Source organism: Lampris incognitus, chromosome 12 (genome assembly GCF_029633865.1).
Source record: "Lampris incognitus isolate fLamInc1 chromosome 12, fLamInc1.hap2, whole genome shotgun sequence".
NCBI lineage: Eukaryota > Metazoa > Chordata > Actinopteri > Lampriformes > Lampridae > Lampris > Lampris incognitus.
Window position 1 is genome coordinate 19,240,125 of NC_079222.1, and position 17,785 is coordinate 19,257,909.

The 17,785-nt window shown below is 45.7% G+C and overlaps 1 protein-coding gene across 1 annotated transcript in view; it reads right to left on the minus strand.

Moving 5' to 3' along the window:
* The window catches only part of ctif (CBP80/20-dependent translation initiation factor), a 114,670-nt gene that overhangs the window by 64,485 nt on the left and 32,400 nt on the right, over positions 1-17,785 (minus strand). Inside the window, exons 2-5 of the mRNA XM_056291070.1 lie at positions 13,403-13,639; positions 10,109-10,180; positions 3,875-3,997; positions 2,793-2,866 (exon numbers count right to left, since the gene is read on the minus strand). Coding sequence (XP_056147045.1) covers positions 2,793-2,866; positions 3,875-3,997; positions 10,109-10,180; positions 13,403-13,579 — 446 coding nt within the window. The 5' untranslated portion in view covers positions 13,580-13,639. The remainder of the gene's footprint in view (positions 1-2,792; positions 2,867-3,874; positions 3,998-10,108; positions 10,181-13,402; positions 13,640-17,785) is intronic.

A 17,785-nucleotide genomic window follows, 5' to 3' on the forward strand; every position in this document is an offset into this window, starting at 1 on the left:
ATTTTATTCACTGGTATTGGAAAGAGAAAGCCTATTAACAGTTGTATGAATCAGACACAGTAGATCTTCAAGTGTAATTAAACTCTTAAATATTCACTTTCAAAAGTTAAGAAGTTTGACTTAGTGGTGAATATTGTTAGTGGCCATATTCTGATTTTCATTCATTCATTATCCATCCATCCATCCATTATCCAAACTGCTCATCCTGCTCTCAGGGCAGGGTCGCGGGGATGCTGGAGCCTATCTCAGCAGTCATTGGGCGGCAGGTGTGGAGACACCCTGGACCGGCTGCCAGGCCATCACAGCCCCCCCCCCCCACACACACACACACACCTAGGTACAATTTAGTACGGCCAATTCACCTGACCTACATGTCTTTGGACTGTGGGAGGAAACCGGACCCCCCGGAGGAAACCCACACAGACACGGGGAGAACATGCAAACTTCACACAGAGGACGACCCGGGACGACCCCCAAAGTTGGACTACCCCGGCGCTCGAACTCAGGACATTCTCGCTGTGAAGCGACCGCGCTAACCACTGTGCCACCCAAAATATTCTGATTTTGATTGTTTAAAATGAAGTTGTCGGAGCAAGAGCTTCAAATGAATCATGCTGTGCATGCTGGTCAGGTTGCATCAGCTGGAGGACATTGTGACAAAGAATAGTCTACTTCCAATAACCATTAAGTGAGGAACCACATCCCTCTATCGAGCAGGGGTTAAATGAGCTGCAGAGGATCTCTTTAGAAAGTTGCTCTTTCATAATAACCCCTCGGTCAATGCTTCTTGCAATCTGCCCAACTTAACTGCATTTTCGAAGTGTTGAATGGACAGACTGAGAACTGTGTTTCCATACTCTTGTTATCGATAGCTTAGCATGACAGCTAACCGAGGACTTATGGGCAAAGGTCAATATTTATATGTTGATGTTGAATGTATTCATATGACAGCTTACCATCATAGTCATGTTTTAATGCCCTTCTGTATAATGTTAAATATGTGCAAATGGTAAACAAACTAAACTTTATTTGCCCTTGTTCTAATATGTCTGCTACTGGCTGACTGTAGGAGGTGTTATTTCAGCAGGAGTGGGCAGCTTTCGTAGTTATAAAGGATATCGGCTTGCATCATCCTGCCATACAGGCTGCATCCTTTCTTTTTTTTCTTCTGTGCATGTTCAGAAGTGCCAACGTGGCCGGAACTTGGTTACATGATGTTGCTGCGCGGCCGCTGCCATGGCAACCAGTCTTCCCTAACGCAACGGACTAATATATCAGGATCCTTTCTCTGTTCTGTGCACCGAGTATTTTGTCGGCTCCTTTCACATCACCACTTTCAGACGCCTTTTGAGATATACGGGAGCTGAACTAATGTTTACACAGAGAAGTGGTGAAGCACACCGTTTAGAAAATAAAAACGTACAGCGGCATACAGCCACGCTCGTTACAACAGCTTAGAGGTCTTTCAAGCAAGCAGCTCTCATCTTTTTCAGAGCAAACAAAAGTGAGTTTTACTGCGACGTCTCCACTTGCAACGATTTGCTTCAGGAATGTTGATGCGAGTGCAATGCTGTGATGTTTGACCAGCCTCAAAGTAGGCCGCATCCCTTTTAGCTGGTCACTCAACATACCACCGAGCTTCAAGCACTGATGTTCAGTATCAGCAGCTAAAAATATAGTGACCTCGGCTCAGTACACAGAAATGTGCAACGCTAGTAGGTAGAAACATGGGTTTACAACATAACTCTACTATATTCCATGACCTCAGGAACATTTCTAGGACCTTTGATCAGAGATATAATTTTCCAGGTTTGTAGTCAGTAAATTTTGATGTTTTCTAGACATTTAGGAGCCCTGTCTTTGCTTCATTACTAGATTCTCATCCATCCATCCATCTGTTATCCAAGCCACTTATCCTACTTAGGGTGGAGGGGATGCTGGAGCCTATCCCAGCAGTCACTGGGTGGTAGGCGGGGAGACATCCTGGACAGGCTGCCAGTCCATCACAGGGCCAACACACACACACACACACACACACACACACACACACACACACACACACACACACACACACACACACACAAACACACACACATCTAGGGACAATTTAGTATGGCCGATTCACCTGAACTACATGTCTTTGAACTGTGGGAGGAAACCGGAGCCCCCGGAGGAAACCCATGCAGACACGGGGAGAACATGCAAACTCCACACAGAGGACGACCTGGGACGACCCCCAAGGTTGGACTACCCCAGGGCTCAAACCCAAGACCTTCTTGCTGTCAGGCAACCGTGCTAACCACTGCACCACTGTGCCGCCAGAGTCTCATCCTTTAAAGCCTAATATCCTATCTGCAGTGAAGGTGTCAATGCACTCCACATGCCTGTGATCTAACAAAATACAAACTATTCTGCCAAACGAGATGTTTTTCACCATTGTTAAGTTTTTCCTCAAAACAAACTGAACAGTTCCCTGCACTAGACTCTTGCTGATTTAAAGAAAAGGAGGACAGAAGAGACAAGGATGGCGGGATTAAGCAATTTGCTGAAAGTCGGTATTTTGCTGGGTATGATGTGATCTTGTCCAGGCCAACTAGGCTAAGCTTGATCCGGAACTGATACACCTGACCCTCAATTAACAGGTAAGATTAACAGGTAAGATTAATAAAGACAAAAAAATAAAGAGAATGAGCGAGGGCAACATCAAAAAAGAGGAGGAAGAAAGAGTGGACAAGGATTGAAGACCCATTGGTCTACACAACCTGTTAGTATTTAGATAAAAGGTAATTTACCCATGTGAGTCCATAGTGTTGGCAGCCCAGATGTCCGTCCCCAAGATGTCAAAGGACCCTTCTCTGTTCCTATTCTAAGGGGTATAAAAGGGTGAATCACACACTCTCAAATGGACTTACAAAAAAAGATTTTATTATAAGAGTTTGGGCTGCACAACAGATTCCACTAAAACACTTGAAACATCTGTCTCTGTGAGACACACAGTATAACAGGCTTAGCCTATACCCCCCCCCCACTTTCTCCCCAATTTTACCCGGCCAATTACCCCACTCTTCCGAGCCGTCCTGGTCGCTTCCCCACCCCCTCTGCTGATCCGGGGAGGGCTGGTGACTACCACATGCCTCCTCCGATACATGCTGAGTCACCAGCTGCTTCTTGTCACCTGACAGTGAGGGCTTTCGCCAGGGGGACGTAGCACATGGGAGGATCACACTATTCTCCCCAGTCCCCCCCCCCCCCCCCGAACAGGCATCCCGACCGACCAGAGGAGGCGTTAGTGCAACGACCAGGACACATACCCACATTTGGCTTCCCACCCGCAGACATGGCTAACTGTGTCTGTAGGGACGTCCGACCAAGCCGGAGGTAACACAGGGATTCAAACCGGCGAGCCCTGTGTTGGTAGGCAACGGAATAGACTGCTACGCTACCCGGACGCCCGTAGCCTATATCTAACAATAATGATGAATCACAATGTGTTACTGTCTGGATATGAACAAGGTATATCATATCAAAGATGTTTAAAAAAAATGACATAAATGAATACACAGTCACACTGTTGTATAATGTTATGTACAGTTTACCAAACTATCTCTAAACCTGTTTTTCTGGCGCAATATCAAGTGACAACAATGTTTAGTGCAACTGTTATAACATGTACAGCTGCTGCTTCTGTCAGACAGCATTCTGTCTCTCCTATCTGATAAGGAAGGTTTGAGAGGCAACACTTATTACATGAGGCCATGTAATAAAGCACAGCATCCACGGAGAGACAGATCAGAGACTGGGGACAGATAACACTGACTCCAAACCCCACCCCCCCAACCCCACCCCCCCACCCACACACGCACACACACAGTACCTTGGCAGGGCCCTTAAACTGGTTATTTCGGCCCCTGCTGCAGGAGCGGGAGCCCGAGCCTGGTCTGGAACCCGAGCTGGGCCTGGAGCCTGTACTTCCATTGCTGCTTTGTTCCCACTCATCCTACAGGCAAGAAGAGAGACAGGGAGGGAGGGTGGAGGTAGGGGTATGGAGGGAGGGAGGGAGGGAGGGAGGGAGTCAAATGGGGGGAAGAAAAGCAGTATGTGGAATAAGAAAGAGGTTTAAAGGAAAGAACAGAGGGACACAGCAAAGGAAATATGGAAGGAGAAGTGATGCAGGGGAAAGATGAATAAAAGAGGAGCAAGGCAGTGATGGAGAGAAAGGGAAATTGATGATAGCAAGCATGGGCGTATGCACGGAGGGAGGGAGATAGATCAAGATTTACATGGAGAATCAGAATGAGAGGATAAGAGTAAAAAGGAGAGAAAAGAGAAGAGGGGAAAAGTGAGATATTTCTTATTTTAAATATATTACATTTCCTTTATTAATCCCCTTGGGGAAATTCAGTTACTGCAAGTTAACCCATCCTGGCTGTGATCTGTGTAGCTAGGAGCAGTGGGCTGCCGCCTTCATGCACCACCTGGGGACCAACTCCAGGTCTTTTCCCACTGCCTCGGTCAGGGGCACAGACAGGAGTATTAACCCTAACATGCAGGTTTCTTTTGATGGCGGGGGGAACCGGAGAAAACCCACCGCAGACACGGGGAGAACATGCAAACGCCACACAAAGGAGGACCTGGGATGACCCCCCCCCCAAGGTTGGACAACCCCAGGGTTCGAAACCAGGACTTTGTTGCTGTGAGGTGACAGCGCTAACCTTTGGGCCACCGTGCCAAACAAATACAGTATCTCTGATATACTGCATTTCTGTAATCTATTCTTTTTTCATCCTCACAAGCTCTCCCATCTTAAAAAAACAAACACAAAATGATTAAATTGAACAGAGAAACATCAGCTTTGACAAATTGTAATAACAGAGTTAGAAGGGAAGTCCAATGTAGTGTGTTTGAAGTGTAGTTTAGCGGTTTGGTGTGTATTTATGTGATACATAGAAACAGATACAGAGGTAAAGACACCATTATCCCTGGAGGGCTAACAGGACAGGATGGGTAAATTAGCAGCCATAGCCCCAGTATGTAGGTGTCTGGCTGTGTAAAGCTAAAGGTAGTATACTAAATACAGCTCGCACAAAAGCCTATTTGGCAAAGCCTTATGGCCTGTCTCCTTGTCAGGTGACTGTAGTTAAGTACTTCATCTACGTGTGTGTGTGTGTGTGTGTGTGTGTGTGTGTGTGTGTGTGTGTGTGTGTGTGTGTGTGTGTGTGTGTGTGTGTGTGTGTGTACACATACGTCTGACACACATCATGCTCCCTCACACTTTGCACCCCTATGCTGTCTTCAAGTCTCTCATTCATCCTCTTCCTGCCACGTTCTCATTCTGGTGGATACATTCAAATGAATCTGCATGGACTCTGTGGATCTACTGTTACTCTAAACCACTTTAGTGGAGACTGCATGGTGAAAGCAGAGCGAACAAGCAAACAGACAGACAGTCAGACAGACACAAACTTGCACAGACAGGTACACACAGAGACAGACAGACAGACAGACCGACAGAGAACAGAAGCACACAAAGGACAACAGATTCATACATGTAGACAGCCATACAAACAGAGAGATGAACAGATACACGGACACATACACATAGGCAGACAGACAGACAGAGAGACATACTGACCGACAGACAGAGAGACAGAGAGACAGAGAGACAGACAGACAGACAGACAGACAGACAGACAGACAGACAGACAGACAGACAGACAGACAAGACAGACTGACTGACAGACAGACAGAGAGACAGACTGACAGACAGACAGGGAGAGATACTGACAGACTGACAAACAGAGAGACATACTGACCGACAGACAGAGAGACAGAGAGACAGAGAGACAGAGAGACAGACAGACAGACAGACAGACAGACAGACAGACAGACAGACAGACAGACAAGACAGACTGACTGACAGACAGACAGAGAGACAGACTGACAGACAGACAGAGAGAGATACTGACAGACTGACAAACAGACAGTGACAGACAGAGACAGACACAAAGACAGACAGACAGACTGACAGACAGACAGACAGACAGAAAGACAGACAGACAGACAGACAGACAGACAGACAGACAGACAGACAGACAAACAGACACGCACACACACATACACACACACACACACACACACACACACACACACACACACACACACACACACACACACACACACACACACAAGCCCTTAGCAAACCAACTGTCAGATCATTTATTTGGGTTTATTCAGTTAGTGGCTCTTCCGGCAGCATTTGTCTCCTGCTGCACTGACTGAGCACAGAGACACTGTTCACTGAGACAGAAAGGCACACAGGACTGAGCGCTCAGAAAGCCTGTACTTAAATCAATAGTGTGCTCTGGGGGCCACATGAGCAAAGATGACGGCGGTGTGATACAAAGACGAAAGCAGCATGACTTTGCAAAACACCCCTAACTAGTTATTACAGAATCACATTTTAGACGGTCATTTCAAATTCTGTAAACACATACATCGAAATATTGCCTTTAAAGGAGGAGTGAGCTTGTGTCTTTTTTACATTTCTTTATTTCCCCCCCTTTTTTCTCCCTAATTTTACCTGGCCAATCACCCCACTCTTCTGAGCCGTCCCAGTCGCTGCCCCACATCCTCTGCTGACCCGGGGAGGGCTGCAGACTACCACATGCCTCCTCCGATACATGTGGAGTCGCCAGCCGCTTCTTTTCACCTGACAGTGAGGAGTTTCACCAGGGGGACGTAGCGCGTGGGAGGATCACGCTATTCTCCCAGTCCCCCCCCAACAAACGCCCCGACCAACCAGAGGAGGCGCTAGTGCAGCGACCAGGACACATACCGACATCCGGCTTCCCACCCGCAGACATGACCAATTCTGTCTGTAAGGAAGCCCGACCAAGCCGGAGGTAACACGGGGACTCGAACAGGCAATCCTCATGTTGGTAGGCAATGGAACAGACCGCTACACCACCCGGATACCCACCGTTTTACATATTTTGACCTGAAAACTATTGGTGTGAGCCTTATGGAACTGACTTCCCCAATGTTAAATACATTTTAAAAAAAATGTTTCAAATGGCTGCTTTAAAATCTATCTAAAATCTATGCTGTTTCTTACATCAGTGGGAAATGCTTACCTAATATAGAGGCATCAAAGGTGCAAGGATCCATGTGACATAGGCAATACATACGGGGTCCAGCGTGGTAGAAAAATAAAATTTGAGCTGAGTAGAAAGGCGACACTCTGGTGTAATTAACGGAACTCGCTGGGTAGATTTGTGAGAAGCTGGGGTGAGGGGTTCTCCCTTAAAACCACCACCTTCAGTTTAAACCACACTACCATCACGGTCCTCTTCATCTACACCTCTTTTGTTCACCAATTTCAAAATGTCAGCAGGCGATACAGGCTAAACTAACTAACTACTCCCACTAATCAGGTTACTGGTTTACATGTAAGCATGCCCAGTGAAACCAAATTCAGCCATATGCTACTTTGAAGGACACACCTAGGCCTAAGAAAACATGCATTGAGGATGGGATGAGAATTGGTTGACAACGCACATCGAGCTGATGAGGGCGAGGCCCTAGTCTGCTCCACATGCCTACGAACTGCAGCAGAACCAGACAGCTACTGCCTGGAGACTAAGCTAGAAAGCAGCTGATGAACCTGTGACCATTTTTGTAAAGTCTCTCTCTTTCTCTTTTATGGGACTCGCTCTGTATTTTCCATAATAGATGGAGAATTAGTGCAGGGTGTGAAATCACTGCTGGCCAACACCAGGAATCAGAAACAATTTATTTTCATTTCAACTATATGTACTTGCATACACAGAAGAAACAAAATTTAACTTCTCCCAGGCCACAACAGGGCAACACAAAAGATAAAAACACATATCAAAAATTCACCGAAAACAACACCACCAAAAACATACAAAAACAGAAAACAAAGCAAAAAAAAAAAAAAACACAAACAGTTAACAACACAGTCCATTCAGTGCAACACCGTCCAATAAAAATCACTGTCCAGAGAACGAACGCCAGCCAGGATGACTGTTGGACCTGCCGGTCTGCATGGGCTAGCAGTTAGCTTAGCCTGCCCCGCTTCCACGTCCTGTCAGACCGCCCTCGGTGTTTCCTCTTTGGGCGCAGCTCTGGCCAGGGACGTGGTCCTTGGGCCCACCAGATGCAGCAGACCAGGCTCCCTCAGCCGATCCAACGCTAGCTCTCCCAGCCAGACACCTTTGATACACCTCCCTGCACTCCACATGGCGACACAAGCGCAGACGCAGACAAAAACACTGCACAGTCGACACTAAGCGAGGCTACCACCAGACCACCCTTGGTGTTTCAGCTATGGGCGCAGCTCCGGGCCCTGGGCCCACAGGACACAGCAGACCAAGCTCTCTCAGCTGATCCAATGCCGGCTCTCCCAGCCATTAAACGAAATCGACGATCACAGACACAAATCCTTCCAAACTTCCACACGATGACACAAACTTAAGACGCAGACATAGACATGGACAAAGACACTGCATTGTCGGTACTGGGTGAAGCTGCCGCAAACGCGAGTTCATGCCGCCATCTTCCCACCTTCTCATGAATATGTCCAGGCATCTCTCAATATTTGCTCATGAGTCTTGAGTCAAGTCTCAAGTCTCCAGAATGGTTCAGCTAAAATGACAGTATGGCTAGACTGCTAGCTGTGGATACACAAATCCCAACGGGGGTTTGAACAGAAAAATAAGAAACTGATAAAACTGTGGCAAATCTTACGTCCATTATTGGCGCCACACAATGACGCACAAGCAGGCAAAGACAGCTTCAATTAGTCGGCACAATCTCTCTCTCTCTCTCTCTTTCTCTCTCTCTCTCACACACACACACACACCATTCCTTCCAACTCTTACAGGGAGATATTACAATGCAAAATACAACACTTTTCCTGGCTCTGAAGTATCCCTAATGGAATAGAGAAGCTTCAGGGAAATGCTGCTCTATAGAACATGACTGACTGTAATCTTAAAGTTTTGCCTGTTTGGTTTGTTGTAACCCAATAACCCACTCTTCCGAGCAGTCCTGGTCGCTGCCCCACCCCCTCTGCCGATCCGGGGAGGGCTGCAGACTACCACATGCCTCCTCTGATACATGTGGAGTCGCCAGCTGCTTCTTTTCACCTAACAATAAGGAGTTTCACCAGGGGGGCATAGAATGTGGGAGGATCATGCTACCCCCCCCCCCTCCCGCGAACAGGTGCTCCGACCGACCAGGGTAGGCACTAAATCAGCGACCAGGACACATACCCACATACCACCTCCCATCTGCAGACATGGCCGATTGTGTCTGTAGGGACGCCCAACCAAGCCGGAGGTAACACGGGATTCAAACTGGTGAGCCCCGTGTTGGTTTGCAACAGAATGGGTCGCTGCGCTACGCAGACGCCCATTGTAATAAAGGTTTTTACAAGCTTGTTCTATGATATTTCCGGTCATGCAGTTACAACTGGACTTCCTTAAACTTGTTGCTACCTGTCTTACTCTTACACATTTGGCTGCTAAAGTGAAGATGCAAAATGCTAAAGTAAGCAACTACACGCATCCATGATTATGGTATTCACTTATGTCGTGGATTTTAGCTATTGTATTAAATATGACAACAATAGATAGCATCTAAAAGGACAATTTTTGTCATGTAACTACTTAGGCTTGTGTACAAGTTCCAGTTCAGCCTTCTCCACTCTGTTTTATACAATCCCAGTAGATTTGTCAGTCAATGCTGTGATAAAATTGCCTCACTCACTTCCGTTGGCAGAAATCCCTTATAATTTGTTTGACCCCAGCGTTCCTCAGAGTGTTTCGCTCTATTTCAACGTATTCTCTCAAACATTTCAGCAGAAATGTCCGTTTGTAAATATTTGCAATACTCTGCAGTTTAAATAAAAGTCTACAATTCCACAAAATCAATTGTGACGTATACACACTTGAAAAAGCAATGTGCTGGATTTCAGAAAAAAACAACATATCAGCTTTAAACTTCCCAAAATTATCCATTACTACGAATATGTGTTAAATCAACAGCTTTTGGACTTGGCTATATGCAAAAAACATACACATACCGGTTTCAATGAGCCCCTTCCCCGTGACGATGACCAGCTCCCATCTTTCTTGTCATTGCATTCATTAGTCCACTGAAAAGGGCAGAAATGAGGAGAAAAAGCTCATATGAGTGAATGAAGTATTAGTGATTGTAAACTAAGCCTAAACATGAGAAAAAAAGAAGCACAGAAAAAAGAGAGACAATACATAAAATAAACACAATAATATAACATAACAGGAACAAACCAGTGTCTTATAAGAAGGCAGCTATATCAATGGTCGCACTGCCGGGATTGGTAGCATGTGGCACTGAATCTTAAATTAGTTAAACTCTTGATGATTACATTATCAGAGTCACTGAGCCGGCAAATAAATGTATACATGAGATTCCTTAGAATGGCCTGAAAGGTATTGACTCCTGCAGCCACAAACATTTCACTTGCACACAGAAATCAAAGAAAGTTGAATCAGTTCATCTAGATACGTTTATTGACAGAAACGTTTCATCACTCATCTAAGTAACCTCTTCAGTCTAAACTGACTGCAGGTATCCCCACCCTTATAAACAATACAGTTGCATAATGACCGAAACCAACGATCAGCTTCATATGCAAATAGGCGTGCGTTCCTGTTGATGAAGCAGTGGAGATAGTCTGTATGAAATTACAAAACAACCCCACCCTTAGCAATGTGACCACCCTTAACACTGACTAAGTGGGTCTGCTCCTGAAGCTGTATCTTCAGTCCATGTACTCCACATACAAGGGGCAGTACTATAGGCAGAAGCATGGGTGTGCCATGGGTTCCCCAGTTTCATCTATAGTGGCCAACTTATTTATGGAGGAAGTGGAAAAGAGGGCTCTGATGTCCTATCCAGGGACACCACCTAGCCATTGGTTCAGATTTGTGGACGACACCTGGGTTAAAATGAAATCTTAGGACGTACCACATTTCACCAACATCATTAGGACGTACCACATTTCACCAACACATCAAGTTCACCAGGGAGGATGTGAAAAATTACAGCTTAGCCTTCTTAGACTGAAATTACAATTGGTGATGGGGGACATTTGACTGTTGATGTTTACCGTAAACTATCACATACTGATCAGTATCAAAAACACATCAAAAAGACATGCATGTTAGGGGTAATACTCCTGTCTGTGCCCCTAACCAAGGCATGGCAAGACGAACTGGAGTTGGTCCCCAGGTGCTGCACGGCAGTTGCCCACTGCTCCCAGCTACACAGCTAGGATGGGTTAAATGCAAAGAGGAATTCCCACATGGGGATTAATATAGTATACCAAAACTAAATCAAAAAATTAAACAATTCCTGGTTAAGTGTGGTTATCCTCACTGGAAGCTTGTCAAAGTTAGGAAGGCGCCCAAACAGTGCACCAGCCGATCGAAGAGAGGAGAAGGACAACAGCTGCCTAAGCACAAACCAGTGGTGATTCCTTATGTGGCGGGAGTGTCAGAAAAGTTTAGACACGTACTTTCCAAACACCGCGTCTCAGTTGTTTTCAAACCCCACAACACACAGTGCCAGAAATTGTCCACCCCAAGGATTGGGTCCCCCGGCACAAACCGAGCAATATAGTGTACACTTTAAGTGCCAGGAGTATTGCCGTGACTTGTACTCCGGGGAAACTAAACAGACGCTGGCCAAGAGGATGGCACAAGACAGGAGAGCTAACACCTCAGGCCAGGACTCCGCAGTCTACACCCATCTACAGACCAGTGGCCACTCTTTCAAGGATGAGGATGTGCACATCCTTGATAGGCTGGAACGCTGGTTTGAATGGGGAATCAAACAGGCCATCTATGTGAAGATGAAACGACCTCCTTGAAGCGGGGGGCGGGGGCAAGAGTACATCTGTCACAATCTTACAATGCTGTGGTTGCAAACATTCCCACATCCTCTGTGAATAGTACACATGGCCATTGAAACTCTAGTTAATGGTCACACCCATATTTGCATATGAAATTGACTGTTGGGGATACCTGCAGTCAGTTTAAACTGAAGAGGTCACTTAGATGAGTGATTAAATGTTGTGTCAATAAACGTTGTGTCCAGATGAACTGATTCAACTTTTTTGAGTTTCTTACCTGGATTATTGAACATGCACAAAGACATTTTGATCCACACAGAAAGGACCAGGGATGGCCTGGGGTTCGAACCCAGGACCTTCTTACTGTGAGACAACAGAGCTAACCACTGGGCCACCACCCAAAGAGCAGCGAGGCAGAATTAAATCCAGTTATATCATGGAGATTGCAAAACATATTTCCCCCTGGATCGCCACAACACCACCCAACTCTCAACACCACACTTCAATCCGACTGCAACAAGACAGTTTGCCCCTAATCTTCGACCTTCTGGAAAATACTGTGAATGTGTGTCTTGACACACTAACTCCAAAGCAGAGAGCATCCCATTTAGCCCGTGTTTGTTTGTTCAATTGCTGGAAGGGCAAACAATAATTAAGAAAACAACGGCACTGATTTACTCCCAACAGTAGCCCATTTTCACTCTAGGATCCAAACAATGAAACAGAAAAAACTTGTTCTGAAATGTGTAATCTGCATATTGCTAAACCCCTCCCTTCATTAGTTAGCCTCTTAGAAATCGCATGTAGCATAATTTCACCATCAGCTGAGTTTTTGTTTATTTGTGCCCTTGCCTCAGTGATAGCCTGCTGTTAACAAATATTAATACCCTGTCTTTTTGCATTCAAAATGCTGTTTTTATTGATTGATTGATTGAGTGATTGGATTTTCTCCCACTGTTTCTCCCCAGTTGTATCCCTCCAATTACCCCACTCTTCTGAGCCACCCCAGTCGCTGTGCCGACCCCTCTACCAATCCGGGGAGGGCTGCAGACTACCACATGCCTCCTCCGATACATGTGGAGTCGCCAGCTGCTCCTTTTCCCCTCACAGTGAGGAGTTTTACCAGGGGGACGTAGCGTGAGGGAGGCTCATGTTATTCCCCCCCAGCCCCCCCCCGGAATAGGCGCCCCGACCGACCAGAGGAGGCGCTAGTGCAGCGACCAGGACACATACCCAAATCCGGCTTCCCCCCCACAGACACAGCCGATTGTGTCTGTAGGGACACCCGACCAAGCCGGAGGTAACACAAGGATTTGAACTAGTGATCCCCGTGTTGGTAGGCAACAGAATAGGCTGCTACACTACCCGGATGCCCCCCCCACCCAAAATGCTATGTTGAAGAAGTGAGGAGTTCTAACATTGAAAATGTTATCCTTATGTAAATCGATACAATACAAGTATCCCATCCAAAAAGTCTCTAACCTGTGGGGCCTTGTTGACATTGTCTCCGTCCAGCTCTCCATCAGCCTTATCCCCCAGCAGTCCATGCACCTGGTATTCCAGGATATAGCTGTCTATGAAGCGCTCCAGTTCTTCGATCTCCTGTGAGCGTGAGCTTCCTGCCTCAGAGGATGCAGACGCCACTGATGAGTTCTCCATGGCGAGCAGCGCTGTAATGGCAGTGGCCAGGGAAGAGGGGAAGGGAAGGAGGGGCGGAACCTGTGGAGGGAGGAAGCGAGACAGTGAGCGGAAACTTCAACCTGACTAACAAGAGTCACAAGACCATTCACTTCCTCAATATGACCAGTTTCAGTTTTAATCAATATCGATAGGTAATTATATTGTTAGGATGTATTCTAATTTATCCTTTTCCCCTTTTTTCTCCCCAGTTGTACCAGTCCAATTACCCCACTCTTCTGAGCCATCCTGGTCACTAATCCACCCCCTCTGCCGATCCGGGGAGGGCTGCAGACTACCACATGCCTCCTCCGATACACGTGGAGTCACCAGCCGCTTCTTCTCACCCGACAGTGAAGAGTTTCACCAGGGGGACATAGCGCGTGGGAGGATCACACTAGTCCCCCCACTTCCCCCTCCCCCCTGAACAGGCACCCTGACTGGCCCAGAGGAGGCGCTAGTGCAGCGACCAGGGCACATACCCACATCCGGCTTCCCACCTGCAGACACGGCCAATTGTGTCCATAGGGTCGCCCGACCAAGCTGGAGGTAACACGGGGATTCAAACCGGCGACCCCCGTGTTGGTAGGCAACAGAATAGACCACAGCGCTACCCGGACGCCACTGCATGTGACACAATAGCCGCACCGTGGCGATATTTAGCAACTGTGGTCTTATACTGAAATCACACTTGCGATGGCGTAAGACAACAAACAAATGTATGCAGTGGATGGAAGAAAAAAAGACAGCGGAATGGTGAGCACTTTTTCTTTTTTAAATAGTGTTTATATATTACATTAACAAAAGGAGATTCCTTCATTCATTCATTATCCAAACCGCTTATCCTGCTCACCATCCCTCAGACCTCTAGCTTTGCCTACGGGTAACAGGATGTTATGTAAAACACATCACTTCCCATCCAACACTAACATGTCCAACCAATGTATATGTAGTACTGGTGCACCAGGATCACAAAACGTCATGTACCAGCAGAAGGGTCTCAAATCAAACTGCACGTATTGCTGCATCTTTAACAGGCTAACTGCAACATTAATATTATTAAAAGTAAATATTAAGCCATAAAAACATTATCACATGGAGTTTTAAAGGTTTAATCATTTTACAAGTGATATACATTTTACTCATTATACTACTAACTAGTCCACCCCTTATCTTTAAAGATGAAGTCTCTGGTCTACATGGTCATTCTAAAGCATTACATCCATCAACAGGTCCTTTATCAAGGGGTTCCCTGGCTTTCTGAGCTCGTTTTAAACTGAGTAAAATGACTGCTTGGATATCAAGCTGCAGAGGAATGTAAAATACACACACACATGGTAGTGTATTCTACATCAGGATAAATGTTATATCAGGAGCGAGTTACCCAGCTGTTGGCTGTGCTTGAGTCATTCAGGCTCAAATCCACTCTTCATCTGTTTAAAATATGTTGGATGGGCAAATGCAACAGAAACTTTCATGGAGCAATGAAGCATTTGGGGTAGTTTGAGCCAAGAGAAAAAAAATATGTTTGCATTTTAAGTTAAAGTGTGATGTAAAATACATATAAACATTTTTATGTATTCTACATTAGGAGTTTTGTGTTAAATTATGAGTGCGCTTTTCTTCTTTTTTTATTTTTATTTTGAGATACTTTATTGCTCCCTGTAGGGAAATTCTTTCTCTGCATTTAACCCATCCTAGCTGTGTAGCTAGGAGCAGTGGGAGGCCGCTGTGCAGCACCCGAGGACCAACTCCAGTTCGTCTTGCCACGCCTCAGTCAGGGGCACAGACAGGAGTATTAACCCTAACATGCATGTCTTTTTGATGGTGGGGGAAACCGGAGCACCCGAAGAAACCCCACCGCAGACACGGGGAGAACATGCAAACTCCACACAGAGGACGACCTGGGATGACTCCCAAGGTTGGACAACTCCGGGGTTCGAACCCAGGACCTTCTTGCTGTGAGGCGAGAGCACTAACCACTGTTCCACCGTGCCGCCCACTGTGTTACCCAGGTGTTGGCTAGTCCTGAGTCATTCGGGCTCAAATCCACCTTTAATCTGTTTCAATATTGCCACAGAAAATTCATGGGGAATTTAAGCCCTTATTTCTGTTCTGTTTTAAATTTAACATAAATAATTAATTTATTGTAAATAATGGACCACAGCCTTAACTTATCACCAACACCAGCATCATAAAGTCCATGTTGTGTATTATTATCAACAAGATCCTCTGTCTGCCTGATGCTACACTTCTAGATTGAAGTAGGATCCACTGCATTTTGTCAGGTATTGCTGTGGCTACTGTCTTTCAAATCTAACACACACACTCCAAGTCTTCAGTCTTCTATGGGTTAATACAGTCACCACAGCCCAAACTTAATCATTCTCCTTTCCGGGTGGTTCCTAACACAGACTCTGGCCCGCCCTAGCTGGTGGGATCTTATCCTCATAACAATATGTGCATCTTGTACTAGTCTCTACTACACAACTGTGCAGACGTCCTTTCTCCGATTTCACAACTCATTCACAGCTCCTCTGCCTCAGCTGCCATCTTCTTCTTTCCACCCCTCTTTTCATGTCTCTTTCTCTTCTTTGAGTGCTGTGCGTTATCACCTGACCTCTAGCCAACAGGCAAGCTTCCTGCCTGCCTGTTGCTGCTAAGCTCTTTTACATCATGGCTTGATCACCAGCTATGCAAAGAGGATTTACCCCCTCAGGCACACAGAATGGTATCTGCTGAGCCCTGGGGACTCACTGGAGAGTCCAGTGCATTTACAGCCAATGAGCCAACAACACATCACCTAAAGCGTTGTTTTGGTTTAGGCTATAGATCTACCTGATAAAATGTTAATGAAGTGTGCTGCACCATATGTTTTTTTAAGTGCATCTTTTAAGCACATTTAATTGGTCTAACTGGGGAACTGAATTTGTCGGAGGTTAAATTCACAATTACAACAGGTGCATTTCAGATCAAACCGGCAATTTCATTCCCGCAATCCAGAAAAGGTAATAGTTTAGTAGCAAATAATCAAGTGAATGTATATGGTTGGGGTTTTCGTCCCCACATGAAAATTCTGTTTTTAATTCTCAGAACACAAGTCAGAGTGCAAGGTCCACCATAGTACAACTCCAGAACCAGTAAGGACTAAGTGTCTGTGAGAGCAATTCATATATGATGTTTGCTTACTTTGAATCTTTGACCATGTATGACCTACACCATGTTTAACTTTATTTTACATTGCCTAGATAGATGCTTAAAGTCCATGTGTAACATATTGTTGACTGTTGGTTGATAGCAGAGGAGTGTATGGGAAACTCACTGAGTGTAGCAAGTCTGTACACACTAAATTGAGAAATGGCCTTGGTGGGATGAGAGCTGGAAGACATGAGATAAGGAGGGGAAGAACAGACAACTGTCCTATAAGAGAGACTGTACAGTATCGATTGGCACGCATTCAAGCATCTAGGCTTGTGCGTCTTGTTCATGAACATATTATATTATATTAAAGTGTGACAATACTGTAAGAGATTTTTGTCTCGCTCCTCATTTAATGTCAGAGTGGAATTAAAAAAAATTGCCATGACAGTGTCTTGCTCAGGAACACTTCAACAGGGCAGATGCTTTCCAACACGGAGGCTTGAACCTGATTAAAGGACACTCGTCATACGTCATGTCACCTTCCTGACTTTCTTTAAGTGCCTTTGAACATTAATTTTAATCTGCACACTATGTCCCTGAGTCAATAGGTTTTAATCTGAGCTAATGTAAACACTACGATCCACCTGTATATTGATGCCTCTGACTTAGCTGGCCTAGTGTACTGCACCACGTCAGTCTGTGTTTCACAAGGTTCTCTGTATTTGTTGGATTTCACCTACAAATTGCCTCTATTCCTGTCCTACATTTATCAAAGCTCCAAAATCAGACACTTCTCCAACAAAAACATCTTTTTCAGCCCAGTTCAAACTAGCTATAGCCCCAACCATCTGTGCCAGCGATATCATTCCCCAGCCTCTCTGCCATCTGAGTCGCAGCCATGGGTAATTGCCCACAGACAGAATATTGGTGACTTGGCACACAAGCAAATATTCCCAGACAGGGGCAGGTGGTTCCTCTGCAGCCATATCAAATGATATGTCTTTGCTTTCTAGTAATGCCCCCCAAAACCCCAAAATGGGTACCGGT